Here is a 17,761-nt window from a genome sequence, read left to right as displayed (position 1 = left end):
AGTCTGGCGCTGTACACTGAATGTAAAACTACAGTGAGAAAATAAGGTGAATTTTAGTCAATGTAAAAAATAGATATATTGGAAATGATCATTGTGGTGCAAATACTGTAATTGCCACTAGTTGTCCATGTATTCAGGAAAAGTTCTTGATAAACTGTCTGCACCATCCTTACATCAAGTAAATGAAGAAACCTTCATTAGAGCTTGCAACTGCTAGTTTACTGGGACTAGCAGAGGTAGTGTTTCTTAATGTCTTCTCCACAAGTAGCATTGATAGACATCTTTGAGGGGAGGGAGGGCATTGCTAAAACAGCTTTATATAGCTAATATATAATTTCAAATATCTTAGGACATTTAGATTTTTTTGAAGTCTAGGCATGTATTAAAACAGGTAAGATACAACTTCAGAAATATAGGTTTTGAAGAAGTCGGGTTTTGAGCTATTCTGAAATGGAGGCAAATTCTTCCAGACAGGATGTATCTGATGCAGAAGAGCAGGAGGAAGAGGAACTGGTCTCATTGTTTTCCATAGCCTAGTATGAAGGAGGTCTAACACCGCTAGCATCAGACTTAGGATTGCACAATGCATCAACATCATTATGAAGTACAGCATCACAACCACTGTCTCTGCTTACTCCAAGTGTCTGCCCTGTACCAGATATCTGCCAAATTTTGGATATTGATGGTAACTTACAACAGTATGATGGGAAGATTTATACTGAAAAGTTTCCAAGGCTTCATCATCGCTACTGGACCTAGTGTCGTCTTCATCCTCAGCATCTTCACTTGTGCTGAAAATACACAGCATGGTATTACTTTAACATGCAGTAATTCTCATAGCCATTTAGTTAACTTAATCATGTAGTCTTAAGTTTTTTGCGAATGCTTGTTCTAAAGACAAGTTCATTAGTTCTGAAGCTCCTCTAATATCAAACTAATACTATTGTCCACAGCCCTTTGCACACTGTTTCCTTTGGACTCTAATAGCTAAGTTGTAATTCAGTCAAAAGAAAAGCAAGCTACCTTTTTCTGCTCCTTCAGAATAGCAAATAATTTGATTTATTTAAACATAAGCTTACAGGTTTAATCTCTTGGAAAGCCCCATGCTGCGTGAGCTTCCTTTCTGCTGTTCTAGCCTAATTATCTCCTTTTAATACTTCTGTTCCTTTCCCTACCTCTGAGGTTTCTTTTCTATTAAAACTTTGTGCCTCAGGAAAACTTGTAACTGCCTTGTATCCCATCTAGATTAATTATACTTGCTATATGAGCCACCTTTAGGATTAAGAGCAACATATTTTTAAAAGCTTCTGTATGCAGTGGCTCTCACAAGAAGAGTTTATTTTTCCTGAAGTTTAATTTTAAAAGTCATAATCATTAACCACTGTCAGTAGTTAGACTGATTAAGAAACAGATAAGCTTTTTACATGGTTATAGCAAGACCTCCGTCTTGGTATCATCAGCTACTTGTAATTGTCTAGATCCTTAGCTATTACAATCAACATGGCCTCTTTGACTTCAGGGGCATTATTGCCAGCCAGACTTTTTATGGCCTCTGTGGAGGCAGGAAGGGGCATGTCTAAAATTAATGTTTGTCCTGACCCTGTCGTCACTGTAACTAGAAAAGTAAACTTTTCATTTGGTATTTGTTCATTTCAAATCACAGTTTTCTATTTCAGAAAAATAAATGAAAGTAAATCCTTAGACTAACATTTTATCCTAAAACGAAAAAGCTATTACACTATTTCTTGTTTCTTGCTAGAATAATAAGCAAGGTGTGAAATTCTAGTTATGCACAATACTTATTTCTTACTCTGCTATCATCACAAGAAGCTTTGCTTCAGGAATTAATTGAACTGCATTTTGCCAGTGTTGAGGTACTTCAACAAAATCTCTGTAAACTCTGATTTGTAGGATAGTTTCTACAAGAATATTGTGCAGGAGCTGCCTAAGCTCTTTCAGAGTCCATCCTAAAATGTTAGCACGTCCAATTTTTATTAGACCATCACCTGCCAAGGAAGAAAATTGGTATCAATCAGATTAAGAGACTTTTTCAATTTTTTCAATGTTAGTATTGCAAAATATGTAGTCTTAATGACTTTCACATTTTTATGTAAAAGCATGTGTTTAGCAGCTCTTCAAACCAACTGGATGCAATTTTTTTTTTGCTTTCTTTTTTAATAAAAAGTTTTTTATCTTTGTTAAGAACTAACTTTTTTACAACACTAAGGAAATCTGCAGTCCACTTATTTACTTTGGGATTTTTCTGAGCGAATGTGCTAAACTTTAGATTGCCTATTCAGTGCTACCTTCCATTTCTGTGGGTTTTTTAGGCAAGATAAAGGTACAATGGTGCATGCCCTAATCAGGACCACTACTTGGGACCAGACAGACTCCAGCAAGGTTGAGCTGAGGTTACATAGCTACACTCCAAATAGTTCTGCTGGCATCTTTCCACTGCTTCACTGTACCTTTTCACAGCTGGAATACCCTGTCTATACCTATCTGCCATCTACCCTTGTATGTCACCTTGCTGTTTACCTGTTGGTATGGAGCCAAGCGTACCCCTTCCTGCACAGTGGCTAAGTTTACCTAGGTGGATGCTGGAGAATCTGTGTAACAGCCGTGTCACCTCATGTTTTGCAGGGTTTGACTGTCCTCCATGGCTGGTGCCTGTCCCTCCACTCTGAGAACAACCAACATGTGGGCACATTGCAAGACAATGTCAAGCGAGGCCAGGGGAGAAGTAGGAGGTGCCTACAAGAGCTGCTGCAGAATCTAACTGAGGAGTTCCAGCAGAAAGCGGTGGTGATGCTTTTTGTGTTTGTTTGTTTGTTTGTTTTAAGGGATAAGGCTGCAAATAATGTTCTTATTACCTGCTGCCAGTGGAAAGCACTGAGCTGCAGTTTGCAAAAAGCAGTACTGCATCCAAGAACAACAGAGTACTGAAGCCCCAGCACCTATAGATACTATGGGGTATAACAAGATGGGCTTCGAGAGGTTGGGGGAATTGCAATTACTGTGTAAACCTGTAATTTTGGAGACTGCAAAAGGCAAGCAGAATCAATCTGCAGCAGACTACAGCTCTATCAGCAGCCTGGCAGAAACAGTTGCACAGAGGAGCAGTATCAGCAAACATGTACTGAACTGCAACAGAACAGCATAGGGGATTTAAACAAGCAGTACAGCTGTCTGCTGCCATATTAGGCAGAGCAAGGAGCCTCTCTCCATCTGCTCTATTTTTTTCTTAACCCTTTTGGGTTAAAAATGCCTGTAGCAAAAATTTACAGGGTTTAAAACTGTTTACCTGAACTACTGACTACCATTTTTTCGTTCACTTTTTCCACAACTACTCCTTCTACTCCATCATCATCACACCCTCTCTCCACCCTAGCTTATCACAAAGCACTGATTCTGCTGGGGTGCAAACAAGAAGTTCTGGAACAAGAACCAGGATAGCAAATACCAAACAAACAACAAGAAACATTTTACCAACCATTTTGTGTAAGTTCTCAGCCTCAAACAGAAAGGTAAATCACCCAGATTACGTGTTTCAAAATGCATAGACGTAAATGTATTTATGCTTTAAAATATCTGCAAGACACTCTGAGCTTTTAATAGATTCTTTCAGAATTCTGTTTTTTCTGCCCATACTGTGCTGGTAACACTGTTGTGGTGAGTCAAAGCCATCTCTGAACTGCAGATGTAGATAATTTTGCTCTGCTGCTCCAGCATTTAGAGTCTGAACCACCCAGCTTTTCAGTTCATCTATCAGTTTTGTGATTGATACCATTCAGGGGCCACTGAAGATTTATGTGGAGATAGCCTCTTGCACTAGGAAGGTATTTTGAGGAAACACACGTATGAAGCAGCCCTGTTTCTTCTGGCTGGCATGGAGAATAGGGCATGCATATGTACATATGAGTTTGGTGAGTCTAACTGTAGGATTTTAAGACATTAGTGCCTCCTACTACCTCTGTTAATTTCTACCTCCTCCCCGTTAAAGTCGGCAGAATAGCACCAGCTCTTTCAAGCTATAAGCAGTAATAAAATTGCTCTTTTAGGTTCCAGTTTGAAATTGTACAGATAATGCTCAGCTTACTTAACTGAAAAAATAACTCAATAAAGATAAAACCTAATTCACTGCAAGAAAAACTCCTAAGCAGTGCATCATATTTTTCTGAAGCCCCATGCTCTGTACATTGATGTTAGTGCCAAAATAAGTGTGCTGCCTCTGGTATCATTAAGAGACGGAGCTTCTACAAAATACTATATTTTCTGCAAAATTTTACAGCTTTGGTCTTAAACACTAAGATTTTGTAAGTTCATTCTAAACATGAATTGAAAAAATTCAGCTGTTTGCTTTTTTTGTGTGTGTAGATCCAGGTGCTCCATGAAGCATGCTCCAATTGTTTCTTTTGGCTCCAAAGACTAAGGCCAGCTACAAAGGGACAATGTTTGTTACCAGTCCTCAGTCCCCTTTAAACTGTTCAATACTTGCTGCATCACAAATAGAACACATCACATGCCACAGATAATTTGACTCCTTGATCTTGTAGCCTTTTTGGAAAATGCTTTTTCAATTTGTTGTGAATAGAACTATGTGGTTTCAGTGATTCCTATTCTGTATTTTTTACCTTATGGATGTAAAAAAAAAAACCCCAAAATAACCAAATCAGTATCATATATATGCTTTTGTATACCATAGGGGTTTTTTTAGGGAATAGATTAAAGCTATCAGCTCCTAAGATAATAATAATAAAAAAATACTTGTTCAAATCCATTTCTATTTTATGGTCAGGATTTTTCCACTGAATTTTATACTTGGATCAAAAGTGCAAGCCTTGTCTAAAAAGAGGTTAAGAACTCCACTGGATGGCTTTTATTGCACCAAACAAGTAGATCTTTATTCCTAGTGCTTGGAATTCTAATTCTCTCTGAAAGGTGCGAGAAGAAAGGACTGCCCAAACTATAAAGGCAATGCTGGGAAAATTGTTCTAATTTAAAGATACGCATTTTCACTATACAGCCAGTAAATTTCTAAATTACTTCATTACACTCAACTCTTAGCTTCATAGATTTCTACATCAGAGGCAATTTAATAAATGGTAATAACATAGCACACTATCATCCCCAAACTGTAGCTCATGAGTCTAACGTAATTGGTCTAGGGACCCACATGAAGCAGTCAAATTTACAGAGCTTTCAATTACAAGCTTAATATAGGAGTCTGATGTTCCACAAGAAACCTTAATAACTAGTAATAGTCTGTTAGTACCAATATGGTACATTTCAGGTTTAAAGCATTTAGCAAATGAGCACCTGCATGGATTGTTAGAGCACAGAGATTAGTCCATTGCCACTTTGTAACTATTCTGTATAATAAAGAGAAATAAAAAGCAAACAATAAGGCAAATTAATTTCAAGCCTTCAGGAAGTTTTGTGTTACTTGTAGAGTGAAATTACTTGAACAATAATGCACTGAACAAAGAATGATATTCGAGTTTAGTTGCTATATAAAGGTAATAGTCAAACTATTTTTGGACAAACCTGCTAATGAATAGGAAATCTGTTTTTGCTGGAGAACAATATGTAGACTTAAATCTTGATCCGATTATGAAACAGTCACCCATATCAGCTATTTTAAGATCACAGGTATTTCATTACAATGGAATGCTGGCACAGAGCTTTACACAGTTTGTGCTAGTTTCTTCTCTCTGTAATTTTAAATTGAGTTTCTTTTGATCTGTGTAAGTGTAAATAAATCAGACAGGCTCAAAGCATAAATACATAACAAGAATATTTTCAATGCTATTAAATTTGAATATCACTTTTGGTTCTTTTTACCTGGTTTTAGCTTTCCATCATTAGTTGCAGAGCTTTTCTCAACAAGGCTTGTTATCTGGAGATATGGCCCATTCAAAGATTATGAGACCTAATCCTTGTTCACCCATCCTAATATTTGCCTTCAATGTTGCAATCAGTGTGTGCTGAGAGATGTCTTCCAGTGCTGGCAACTGCCCTTTGAAAAGTGAGAGGAAAATTTTACTCGTTGAAAGTGTGGTATCATTCTTCAATAAAATGTTTAAGGAGACATTTGAGCAGGTGCTGTACCCATTCTTAATTGTCCAAACTGTTAAGTCCCTCATCCTTAATTGCTTCTCTAGATAGGCATTGCCTGCTGAGTTGCTGCCAAAAAGCCATAATAGCAATACTTATAAAAAGTTAGTGTACTCCATAAACTAGCTTTCTGCAAATAAATATACTGAAAGTAGTTTTTACTTAGAAACTTATTTCTTAAAAAGTCACACATTTTACCAAGAGAAAAAGCAATGCTGCTGTTAAGTATCCATTACAAATGGTGATATATTCAGGGAAGGTAGAGAACAGGGTACAGAATAACAGAACAGAGGAGTTGTCAGTTGTTAAGGACGTCACGAAAAGATTGAATTCTTATAAAAAATGGATTTTGCAAATAAATATTTATATAGAAGATGATTAATTTCTAAATTTCCAGCACATTGGTTTCACACCCTACTGCTGACATGAGGAAAGGGACTGTGCTTGCCATATTTAGCACCTACAGAAATAAAATACTCTTGAACATCTGCTATCCATTAAAATGTATAATACAAGTAATACAATATAAATTATATTATCCCAGTGTCTCCACCAAGAAATATAATAGTGTAATAAAGTAAATCCTCCATCTCTGAAGCCTGTTCTCCTCATCAAGAGCCAGGAAAAGTTAAGACTGTCACACGAGTGCTTGAGACTCTAAAACAAACTCTATTCTGTTAAAAATGACTTTTTTGTCTCTGCTTTAAGATGTAATCTCTAAATGTAACTTCTGACAGTAGAGTAGCAATAACTTAACTGCTTGAGACTGTCTCCAGCGGTCCGGAATCACTTAATGAAAATTTGCACCACTTTTCCCCTCTTCTTTAAAATACGGAAACTTGGTCATCTTTCCAATGGCTTCAGTAAAGCTTTGGATCAGGCTCTAAATGACAGCACAGAATGTCTAAAAAAGAATTAGGATTGAAAGTATAGCAATGTGAACATTTGATTTGTCAATTTGGCTGCTGAACTGAGAAACAGAGAAGGAAGCAGGAATGGTTTGAATTTTTTTTTCCTCCCCAATGAAAAGTGCAGGATTTTTTTGTTGTTGAGCAGAATACTACATTTCGTTGGGATGAAATACTTAATTTTCATGGTCATGCAAGAAAAGCAAAGGAAGATGCACTGTGGAACACACTTTCATCTGTTGATAATTCTGAGAGGTTGGATGTCTGACTTGCTACTGTTTTTCCAGCTCAGGGATTTATGCAAAGTGAAAAAGGATCAGTAGAAGGGATGGAAACCTTTCCTATGGTGTTCTTGGCCACTTTTCAAAAAATGTGTGTTTCAATCTTTTTCAGCCAAAAGAGGGAACTGAATCCTAGTTTCCTACTTCCAGAATAAGTACTTAACTCCCAGGCCAATAAACGTAAACAGATTATACAAAGTAAGGCTAATTTCTATTATTTTCTAGCCAAAATTATTCAGCAAATTCCATTAAAATTCATGAGCAGTTGTAGGTCAGCAAATGATCAGCAGTGAAACAACAAACAAAAAATGCTAATAACAAATCTAGCTAACTTTAATTAGAAGACAGAATCCTGATTTTAAGCATCTTTTTATTGCATGAAGTTATCTTGCTGGACATGAGAGATCTAAAATCATGAAAGCTGTGACTAATCCAAAGCCTACAGAACATTTAGGAGGAATGCTCAGATTCACACTTTTAGATGAGACTCTGGTCTTTTTACTATACCTAATATCAGTCTATATAGTTTCCAAGGAAGGTGGATTTTCTCTTTGTTCTGTGCTACAGAAAGTTTAGACACTTGACAAAACTTACATTACAGTTCCCCTAACACTGTCCTGATTTTCTCTAGGGTCACCCTTAAATTCTGCAGTTTCTGCAAGCAGCAGCATAGGATCTCATCCAATCCTCTTCTGCTGAAGAAACATCCTTTTCCTCTTGTCATCTGCTACAATTCCATTCGAAATACTCAAACTCAAGAGCAGGAATGCCTCTTGATACTAAGAAAATTTGGGGCACTGGGGGCTCTGTGAAGAAGACAAACTGTCTGGTAGCACAAGGACTTTAAAAGTTTGAGATACTGAAATACAGGACTGGAAGAGTAGTGCTAGGGCAGCAGTGAGGAGATGGAAATGAACAGAGGAAGAAATGACCGAGACAGATGGAAACTCACTCTCAGTTTCATCCCCAACTGCTAGCAAAGACTTTGTATGTTCCATCAAGTCCAGAGGAAGAGCTTTTTGTATGGAGCCAAAACCCCTGGGCAGGCATGTCCTAGGTGAGCCTCTCGGAAATGTGCTACTGCTCCATGATGGCCCGTGGAGGAAGAGTCTACCAGCAGGTGAGGAGGCAACAACCCTGAGCAACTGCTCAGAATGCCGGGGCAGGCAGGTTCTGCACAGCAGTTCTGCCAGCGCCACACCAGTAACACTGGCATAAGGAAGTCTGGCACTGGACAGAGGATGTATCTGTATCCAGTGCACTGTTTCAGTCCAGAGCAGTAATTTGATTTAGGCTGTCCGTCCGTCAATACTGCAGCTCTGTCTGAGGCCCCAAAGCTTCCTAGAGAAACTATAGCTGGCGGTCTCCCTCCCACACAGCATCCTTAGGCATGTACTCATCTCCTAATAAACCTGAGAAAGATTAAATAACTTACCACACAGCCTGCAAGGTAGGAAGACTGGATTCTGTCACTATTTCTGACTTCATATTTGCCTGCATATCAAAAGCCAATGAAAACCGTATCTTGCTTTTGTGTACCCTCTCCACCCCTCCTTCCTTTATTCCTTTTGCCATGAAGCTGTTATTTGGAGACAAACTCATTTTGAGGCAGACTTCTACATAATACTTGTATTAAAAGCTATTTAAATACCACTTAAAGCCAATTTATAGGACAGTTGAAGATGATTCTTGGAAATATCTTCTTTTCAAGGCTGCTGGATTCCCATTGTTAGTGCAATATAATTTTTAAATCTTTTAAATAAAAAATCAGTTGTCCCATTTCTTCCATGCACCAATTGTTCCCTGTTTAAAGGGAATACTTTCAGCTGTTTTTCATCAAAAGTCTTACTATTTTCTCCACCCTTAAGAAAATCTGTCAAGAATAGGCAATTTCAATAGAACCTAAGTACAGCTCTTGTCCTCCAAATAATAAGTCCTACTGATTGCTATTGAATACTTTAAGATTACTTTACTAATATCTCCATTTAGTTTGTATAGTCTCACATCTACATAAAAGACTTACACAAAAATAAACAGCACAATTGCCTGCTTGGCTTTCCGATATGTTCTATATAGACCAGTTATGCTGCTCTGGAAAAAACAGGTGGGTGTTCACTGTTAGAAGGAAAAAAATATGTAAGCAATTAGCTATTTTTCAAGTACCTGTAGATATGGAGGCTGCTAGACTAATTAGTTCAGCATTCCCATGGCAGAGTGACAATATCGAAGGCACAGAGTTATTGTGGCCAAAACCGGGCTGGTTTCCCACATTTGGTGCATTGTTCATTTATTTGCTACAGATTCCCCCACGCTTCAATATAGCTGAATCCATGGAAAAGCATGTCATCAAAAATCGCTGCATCTGGGTGAGTTTTCTAGTCAAGATTAATTAGGTTTCCTTCCAAATACCAGCACAGACAGCAACACCACATAGGGATTTTGCCATGCTCCACAGCCATGTAACGTGTGGAAGAACCTCCATAAATCAGTCCTTCTGCTGCTTTTACCATTGCTACAGAAGCAACTCTGAAATTTAAGCTCGTGCCCAGTATTTCAAAGGGATAAAGAGTGACAGAGACTAGTAAAACACGAGATTTCTTTTTTTGTGAAGACAGACCTGTGATCGTTCCTCAGGCCCCTTTACAGAGTGCTGAACAAGTAGCTCGTTCTCCTCTCTGTGTGCCCGTTTTCCCTGGGGGATGGCAGGCCCTGCCAGAGGGCAGTGAGGAGGGGGCAGCCCCGGCTGCACCCAGCCTAAGGGCTCCAGGCCGGCGCAGGGAGAAGAGAGGGATCCCCGTGCGCCTCGGTTGAAAAACCACCTTTGGGGATACGGATGCGTGAGGGTACAGAAGGACCAGGCCCGGGGCAGGTGTTGGGGCCCATCCACGGCGAGGCTGAGAGGCGACGAGAAGGAGCCGAAGCCCCGCCGTTCCAGTCGCCCCTCACAGGAGCCCGCCCTGAGGCGACGGTCGCCCCCCCGCGCGCCCCCGCGGCGTTGCGCGCACCGGCCGGCGGCAGCGCCCCCCACCCGCCCCGCGTCGGCGGCATGCCCCGCCCTCTTCCCTAGGCCACGCCCACCGTCGGCGCCCCGCCCCTCCCCTCGCCCCTCTTCACGCTTTGCGCCTCCAGCCCGCCCCGCGCCCAGCCGCCTGCCCGCCCCTTTAGGGCCAGCCCCGCCTTACGCCCCGCCCACCAGGGGCAAGTCCCGCCTCTCCGCGCGCCGCTCCCTAGAGAAAGCCCGCCGCGGCCTCGGGGGTTCCCCCGCCCCGTTGCGGCGGAGGCCCCGCCCCCCGCCGGGAGCCCCGCCCCGCCCGGGGGAGAACGCCAGGGAGAGTGGGTTTCCCTTCCGGAGTAACCGCCGTCCCCCCGCCCGCCGGGTTCGCTTCCGGCTCCATCCGGGGGGGGCCCGTTCCTGGTGCTGCTGCCGAGGGGAGCGCGGGGCCCATGGAGCCGCGGCTGTGAGGCGCCCCCGGCCCGGGCCCGCTGCGGGAGCCGGGCGGAGGCCGGAGCCGGGAGCCGCCGGAGCCGGAGGAGATGGACAAACTGACCATCATCTCAGGATGCCTCTTCCTGGCCGCCGACATCTTCGCCATCGCCAGCCTGGCGAACCCGGACTGGATCAACACCGGCGAGTCCGCGGGTGAGGGGGGCCGGCGGCGGGGACCCGCCGGGGGGGCGGCAGGTGGCCGGGCGAGGGCTCCGCCAGCGCCCGGGGGGTTCGGGGGCGGGCGGGGTGCGGGGCCCGAGCAGGCGATGGGGGCCGGGGAGGCTCTCCCTGAGGGGCCGCTCCTCAGGCGGGGGCCGGGGGGCCTGGCGCTGTCGCGGTGGGACCGGCGTGAGGCGCTGGAGGGGGGAAATCCCGGGGGGCTGGCTGGCCGCCGGGCGGGAGGGGCGGCGGGGCCGGGCCCTCGGGGGCTGCGGGGAGCTCCCGGGGCCGGCCCCGCGGCGCGGAGAAGGGCGAAGCGTCCGGTCGGAGCTGGCGGGACCCTTCCGCCCCCGGGCAGAGCCGCGGGTGCCCCGCGGTGCGTCCCGGCTGCTGTCCTCGGGCGCGGGGGGGACGCGCTGTGCGGAGCCCGGTCTCCCAAGGGGTCCTGCGGAAGCCCATGGGGCCTCTTTGCGGTCTGTGAAGCCGGAGGGCCGGGGCGGCATCCCCGCCTGTGTCTCGGAGGTTCAGTCACCTTGGACAGAGAATTTAGATCAGCCTCTCTGCATAGTTTGTGGCAGGTTTTGACTCTCTCGTACTGTATACTGACGTTTCCTTTGTTGCAGGGAGGATCTTGCTTTCCTTCATCTTTTTTTTTCCAGAATATTACCCGCATACTGATTTTTATCAGCTTTTAAGCTTAGATCGTGTGTGGTTTTTATTTTAGAATCTGATGTTGTTTTCTTTAAAAGAACAAGGATTTGTGCATCTGTCTTTTTACTAATGATGTAATTGTATGAACAATTTATTTCAGCCTGTTGATAAGGACCCGCATGTTCTGATGAGTGGAGCAGGGAGAGATAATAGGAGGAGGGCTGCTCTTTGGTCTCATGCCCCAGAGAAACCCAAATCTCCTTGTCAGGAAAGGAAGCCATCCTTACTACAAACAGATGAAACTAACTGAACCACCTTTTCCTAAACTTATAATTTCCAAGCAAGCCACGGGTATAGAATATAGAAAAGGGGTCTTGGGGTAAAGGCTTCTGTCATAAATTCTTGCAGAGGGTTTAAAAAATTCTATTTGTCTGTCTTGCATCTTCCATGCCTAATACTTGGTGCATGTTAGAGGACTGAACTGGTTCAAATGGAGTCATATTTCCTTTATTCTGAAGAAGTAGAGTATTAAGAATGCAGGCTATTAGGGATTGGTGACTGGCCATTCCCTCTGACCATACTATCCTTATGGTTTGTTGGAATTGCTTCTAGTTACCTAGTCTAGAACCTGGCCTTTCCTACACAGTCCAGAGGAGAGGAACTAGTCACTTCCCTTCCCAAAGTGCAGCATTCAGGAACTCCCTAGGTGACTTCACTGTTCCTCCTGTAGCTAATTGTGATGATCTTCCTGCCTATGGCTACATAAAATAGTTGGTTCTTTCCTCTTACAATTCCACCTAGCAGCAGTGCTGCAGTAATGAACCCTTCTTCAGGAGCTTAAAGTCAAATAAAATAATCTTCATTTTAAATATTTAAGTATGTCTTAAGTCCTGCCTCATGTTAACAGAACCTGTGCAATGGGTAAGATGTTGGATTCTCTCTGCCTGTACAGAAATGAGATAACAAAAACTATGCTGAAGAAATTGCTGATGGAAAGAAAGGTCTTTTGGGAACTAAGCACAGTCCATTACATTTCTCGTTAAAGAAAAATGTTTAATATCTCTTTGTAATAGAAACATTGTTTCCTGAAATATTATACCTATAAATCATTAATTCTTAGTTACTTGATGGATGATTACTTAAGAGTCATCTGCCACTTCTGCCCTGTACTGCTTTTAGAGATGCAAATAACAGTTTTACTTTTAATTAGGCTGGCAAACATGAAATCTGTATGGATTTTTCTGAAGGACTTCACTAGTCAAATAATGTTTTGACAGACCTAAGCCTTTTCTTTGGCATATTTTGAAGCCAAACAAATTGTTGACTTGATAAAATCGTAAAGGAGAGCTATCTGTCATCCTTCCTTAATGACTCTTTTGTAGATTTTATTGATATGGGATTTGATGCACTCTGTTATAAGACTTCTGGTTAAAAGCAGTATAAATGTATATTTCTAGTACTTAGATCTTCTAAAATGAGCCTTTTGCCCAAACTGTAAAGAAAGGAAGTGTGAGGATGCCCATTGAATCAAGGACTTCCTGTAGCAAACACTGTAGTATTGAATTATGAGATAAATGCTTTTAGGAGTGCCATTCATTACCCAGAGACTGCTGTGGAGAAGTATGGCACTGGAGGACACAGCCCTGATGGTAAACCCTGTCCCAGCTGCTAGCGAGATTCAGGCACACTCAGCAGACTACTGTACTTGGACCACATTCAAGCCATCCAACTTCCATATGTGCCACTACGAAGAAGGTTTTTTTGAAGCATCCTGCTCTCAGCTGGTGAAAGGAACTATTTGGTGAAAGAAAATATTTCTTTGCTTTACCTCTGTGTTCTTAGGTTAATCTCCTGTGGGAATTATTCTAGATTCTGCTTGTACAAGTCAGCCTCGTACCAAGGAGAAAGGGGAGTAATACTGTTTCTCTGCTTGGCTGCTGTCCTCGGGGTTCTGAAAGGCAGCGTGGAACAGCCTGGTCTTCTCAATACTGCAGCTGTTTGAGAATTGCATAGAGCAGAGGTCTTGGCAAACCTGGGAAGGCAGCACTGCATTGGCTCATTCAGAGCTGTTTACAGCCATTAGGGTTGGGAACCTGGGCTTATGTTTCAGGAAAATTAAAAAAAAAAAAATTCTGATTCAAATGCTAGACAATATGTGCATCTTACTCCAGAGATTATGATTTTCTGCTAAATTGGGTAGCAAAATAAATCAGTGGCTTTAATGTTTTTCTGAAAAATCTAGATTGTTTTCAGTATTTTTTTTTTAAAGGAGCTTATGTTCTGGGGAAATCGATATAGGGGAAGGGCTGATTAGTTTCCTAAATCTTACTCTTAAAGATAAGTTTTACAATCATTTGAAAAATGTTGGCTATAAAAATTCCTCTCCAGCATTGTAATTATGAGCAAAGGATTGCAACTGAGATCATTGAAGGTTTCAGATGCTTACCTGTCTTTAGGCCAGAGGAACTACACCTTTGTGGACGTGGGTCCAAGTCTCCATTGGGTGCTATTTCTTTATGTAGTTTTGTAAGAATTGTTCATTAACTTGGTTTCAGGTATTTCGTACATCTTTAAGATTATAAAGGAAAGATGAAAATTAAATGGAATTTTCTTTCAGAAAGTTCTCAGTGAGGTTTAGTTATTCATGGTGTGCAAGTACAGAACACTGATAACTCCATTCTGGAAACCAGTGGCTTCTCAGTATTCTTGCACTGACATCCTTTTCTTATCAAACTGATATTCTATGTGAGAAATAAGGACAGAGGTGGCTTTAATTGCAGCCAATGCCTAAGCTCCCACTGATTTCAGTAGTAATGAATTTTGCTCCTGTATCTCTACACTTCTTTTGCAATGAACTTTAAAAGCTGGTAGTTTTGTCTCCATATGTTCCTTTTTTGTGTGGGAGGGTCTTTAATGATTTTGATATTTTGTCTTCAGTAGGGGAGGAGGGGGGATGGAAGTTGCTCTAGCTTCAGCTCTCAACCCTTTTGTAGGGAAAAGGGTACGAATAGTATGCACAGTTGAAATTAGACATGTTAAAAGCTGTACATGTTGGGGGGGTTGACAATTTGAAATGCTTTTAGGATAGGTCAAATAATTCAAGAGGAGAATTTAATCAAATAAAATCCCCCTTCAGAAAGCTCAGCTATCAGTTTGTTTATGTAACTTAGTCATCCCTTCCTATGTAGCATGATTGTTCATTTGATTCCAATTTACAGAACAACGTGTACCTTTTTTATAGCAGTCATTAAGTTAATATGGATGTCAGAATTTAAGGCTGCTAAACTCTGATGGGTAGCTTCTAAAGCAAGTACTTATCACATCCTCTTCTGTTGCTACATATATCACAATGGGACACACAGTATGTTATGGCCAGGCCACTCAGTGTATGTGCAACAATGCTGACTCGGGTGATATTAGTGTTCAGCAGAGCTTTCAATTTCATCTTGCATCTGTGACATAAGCATCAAGGTCAATTATGTTAGGAATTATACCTTTCATTTAAACTGCCTTCTGCAGCATGCTGTGCAGTAACACAGTAAATTGTGAATCTACAACATGCCACTTATTTTAAATTGTCTGTTTTGTTTACAAATGCTGCCTTTCCATCTATCTTCCGAAGTATTATGCGTAGTTCTTGGTTTTGCGTACTCAGTTGCTTTTTTATTTGTGAAGTATGATTCCAGATTCAGTGGTTATCTATGGTCTTGTAGAAGAGCAAGCTATACCCAGCAGGCCATTCCTCCAGAGGCAGTTAACTCCCTGCTCCTGTGAAATAAATTGTCTAGTACTAAGTGGTAAATTACTGCTGTTCAGTGTTATTCCTCTGCATGTGATAGCTCTTCATGAGGAATTTTGCTCCACAGTTCCAACAGGAGCTGTAGCTTTGTTGGGATCAGCTTAATGAACTATCACAGGTGGATATGACCAAGCAGTGATTCCCGGCTCCTGCTGAGCTTGAGACCATATTGCCACTGCAATGTTTTTCTCTACTTGGAGCACTGACTATACATGGAATAAACCCAAGACCACATGAAGGTACTCGAATGAACCAGTATTTCTAAATAGAATAGAATAAATAAAGCATCAACAACTTAAAAGAGAGTGTAAACTTGAGTTCCAGCTAGCACTATTGTTCTAAATGCAGTTGTCTGCTCAAAAAGTAGTGATATGTAAAAATCAGTATGGCATATTACCACTTAATTCTGCCCTTTAGGGCCTGTGCTGAGAAACTGTTAAAGTACAGTGCTCCTCTGTGGAGGAATCATGGTATAGAGCAATCATTGTGCTGTCCACTGAAGTAGATGCTGTTTTGTTTAGTTTCTTTGATGTATGGATAGTTGGCTTTTCAAAAACTGTCTGTAAAAAGGTTCTGGTGATCATTTGTTAAGCACCTTGCAATATACTCAAAACACAGCATGCTTCTCCCAGTTCTTCTCAGTAGAGAATGATAGGACATGGTAGGAAGCAATTATACAAAATTACTTTTTCCTAATGTTTTTTGTACTGTATCATGTAGTGATTGTGACAGAAGTTATTTGCCCTTTCATGAACCTGTTTGGATTGCATGCTGAGAATACAAAAAAAAAAAAGGGGGGGGGGTAATGATACAGAGAATGAAGAATTATGTACCATCATGCCCTAGATGGAAGTGACTGCTGAAAAGCAATCTCCAAAGCCTTCTGAACATCAGAGTGTTAAAATTGGATTCTGGAACATAATTTCTAGGAAAACACTTTCCTTTTGGTAGATGCCCCCAGATGCGTGAGCAAGGAGGGAAAGGTGGTGTTCTGTGATACGTTGCTCATCTGGACAATGAGGGGATTAGGACCTGCTGTAAGATGCAGGCCCAGCTAACAGTACCTGCATTTTAGAGATGTTGCCAGTACCTTAAAAACAACAATACAAAAAAAAAAAAAACAACCAACAAATAAGAACTAGTAAGGACTGGCAAAGAATCTAAACACCAAATAATCTGAATACTCTAACAAGAGCAGTCTGTTAATAGGTGTGCCTGGACTGGGAGTGTCAGTGCCATCTTTAAAATTAACATTCCCATTCCACTTCATGACTGTAGCTATCTTTCAAGTGGATGTAAAAATCTGACAAAGCAGAGTGCTTGAATTGTGCTTGGGTTCTGTAATTGACCAGGCCTTAAGGCACAAGGAAAATTAATAGTAAGGCATTGTTGTAATGAATTAATTTTGTGCTTGCTCAACCACTCAACATTTAAACATATGGTACTATTTTATGTGTAGGAAGAATCTCATGAAGGAGAGTTGTGTCAGCCTGGTTATTTGAGCCTGCCAGAGCAGAGATGGGAGAGCTGATTGTTTTTGTCCACAGAGGAACTGATGTTTTACATCTGCTTTTTAACAAATAAAAATTAATACTGCTTCTGTTAGGTGAATGTTTTGTTTTCTCTTTGGTGTGTGAAGGTACAAAACTATTAGTTTGCCTCCCACCAAATCCTGTTGAATTCCTTATTCTCTAATTAGTGTTGAAGAATTAGGTAAGAAATACCTGATTTATAGAGTACAGATCTAGGAGCTAGTAACTTGTATTTTCTTTTCAAATCTAACATCTGGCACAACTAACTTTGGATGTTGGAAAGTTATTGTGGTAATGCCTCAGCTGCTGCTTCTATAAAATAGAGGTGGTATCTTTATCACAGAAACCCCTTTGAGCACTGGCAGCAAAGCTTAATTTGATTTTTTTTAAAACTTTTGTTTCCTTTCACAGTTTTACTTTAAACAGAGGAAAATCTAGGAATAACAGGTATTTCGTTTGTCTTTTCTGATACTAGGTGCTTTTCCTAAGATACTTGAGTTTCAAGTATTTGGAATAACTTTTTTCTTTAAAGTATTTACTTCACAGCAGTATGTACAGTTACTCTAGAACGAAACTATATTCAGTATGTGCAGATACAGATCTCATTTTCTGTCTGTCCTATGCTTTACTCAAGAAGCATGTAGTCGTAAATCTGCTGTATAGACAGGACAAATTGTGGGAAAGGTGCCTTGTTGAGACTTCAGCTTTGTGGCTTCAGGAACTATGTGCATTTCACTGATAGTGATGATTTTTTAAATCAACTTAGAGCTGATTTTAGCTGTGTGTATTACATTTGTCGACACAATATGGCACTGGGATTAACATAA

General features: G+C 41.3%; 1 protein-coding gene and 1 long non-coding RNA gene across 2 annotated transcripts in view; one reads left to right on the top strand and one right to left on the bottom strand.

The window, feature by feature from the left end:
- Nucleotides 1-423: 423 nt before the first annotated feature.
- Nucleotides 424-10,212, bottom strand: LOC140659179 (uncharacterized). The gene is made up of 4 exons (XR_012045011.1): nt 9,924-10,212; nt 6,875-7,021; nt 5,845-6,019; nt 424-791 (listed from the first exon to the last, which is right to left on the bottom strand). It is a non-coding gene; the product is annotated as an uncharacterized lncRNA (long non-coding RNA).
- Nucleotides 10,213-10,633: 421 nt separating this feature from the next.
- The window catches only part of MOSMO (modulator of smoothened), a 33,318-nt gene continuing 26,190 nt past the window's right edge, over nt 10,634-17,761 (top strand). Inside the window, exon 1 of the mRNA XM_072878207.1 lies at nt 10,634-10,946. Coding sequence (XP_072734308.1) covers nt 10,841-10,946 — 106 coding nt within the window. The 5' untranslated portion in view covers nt 10,634-10,840. The remainder of the gene's footprint in view (nt 10,947-17,761) is intronic.

The sequence above is a fragment of the Ciconia boyciana genome, chromosome 13, assembly GCF_034638445.1.
Source record: "Ciconia boyciana chromosome 13, ASM3463844v1, whole genome shotgun sequence".
NCBI classification, from domain to species: Eukaryota; Metazoa; Chordata; class Aves; order Ciconiiformes; family Ciconiidae; genus Ciconia; species Ciconia boyciana.
The sequence above is the reverse complement of the archived record's forward strand: the minus strand, read 5'-3'. Positions and strand labels throughout refer to the sequence as shown.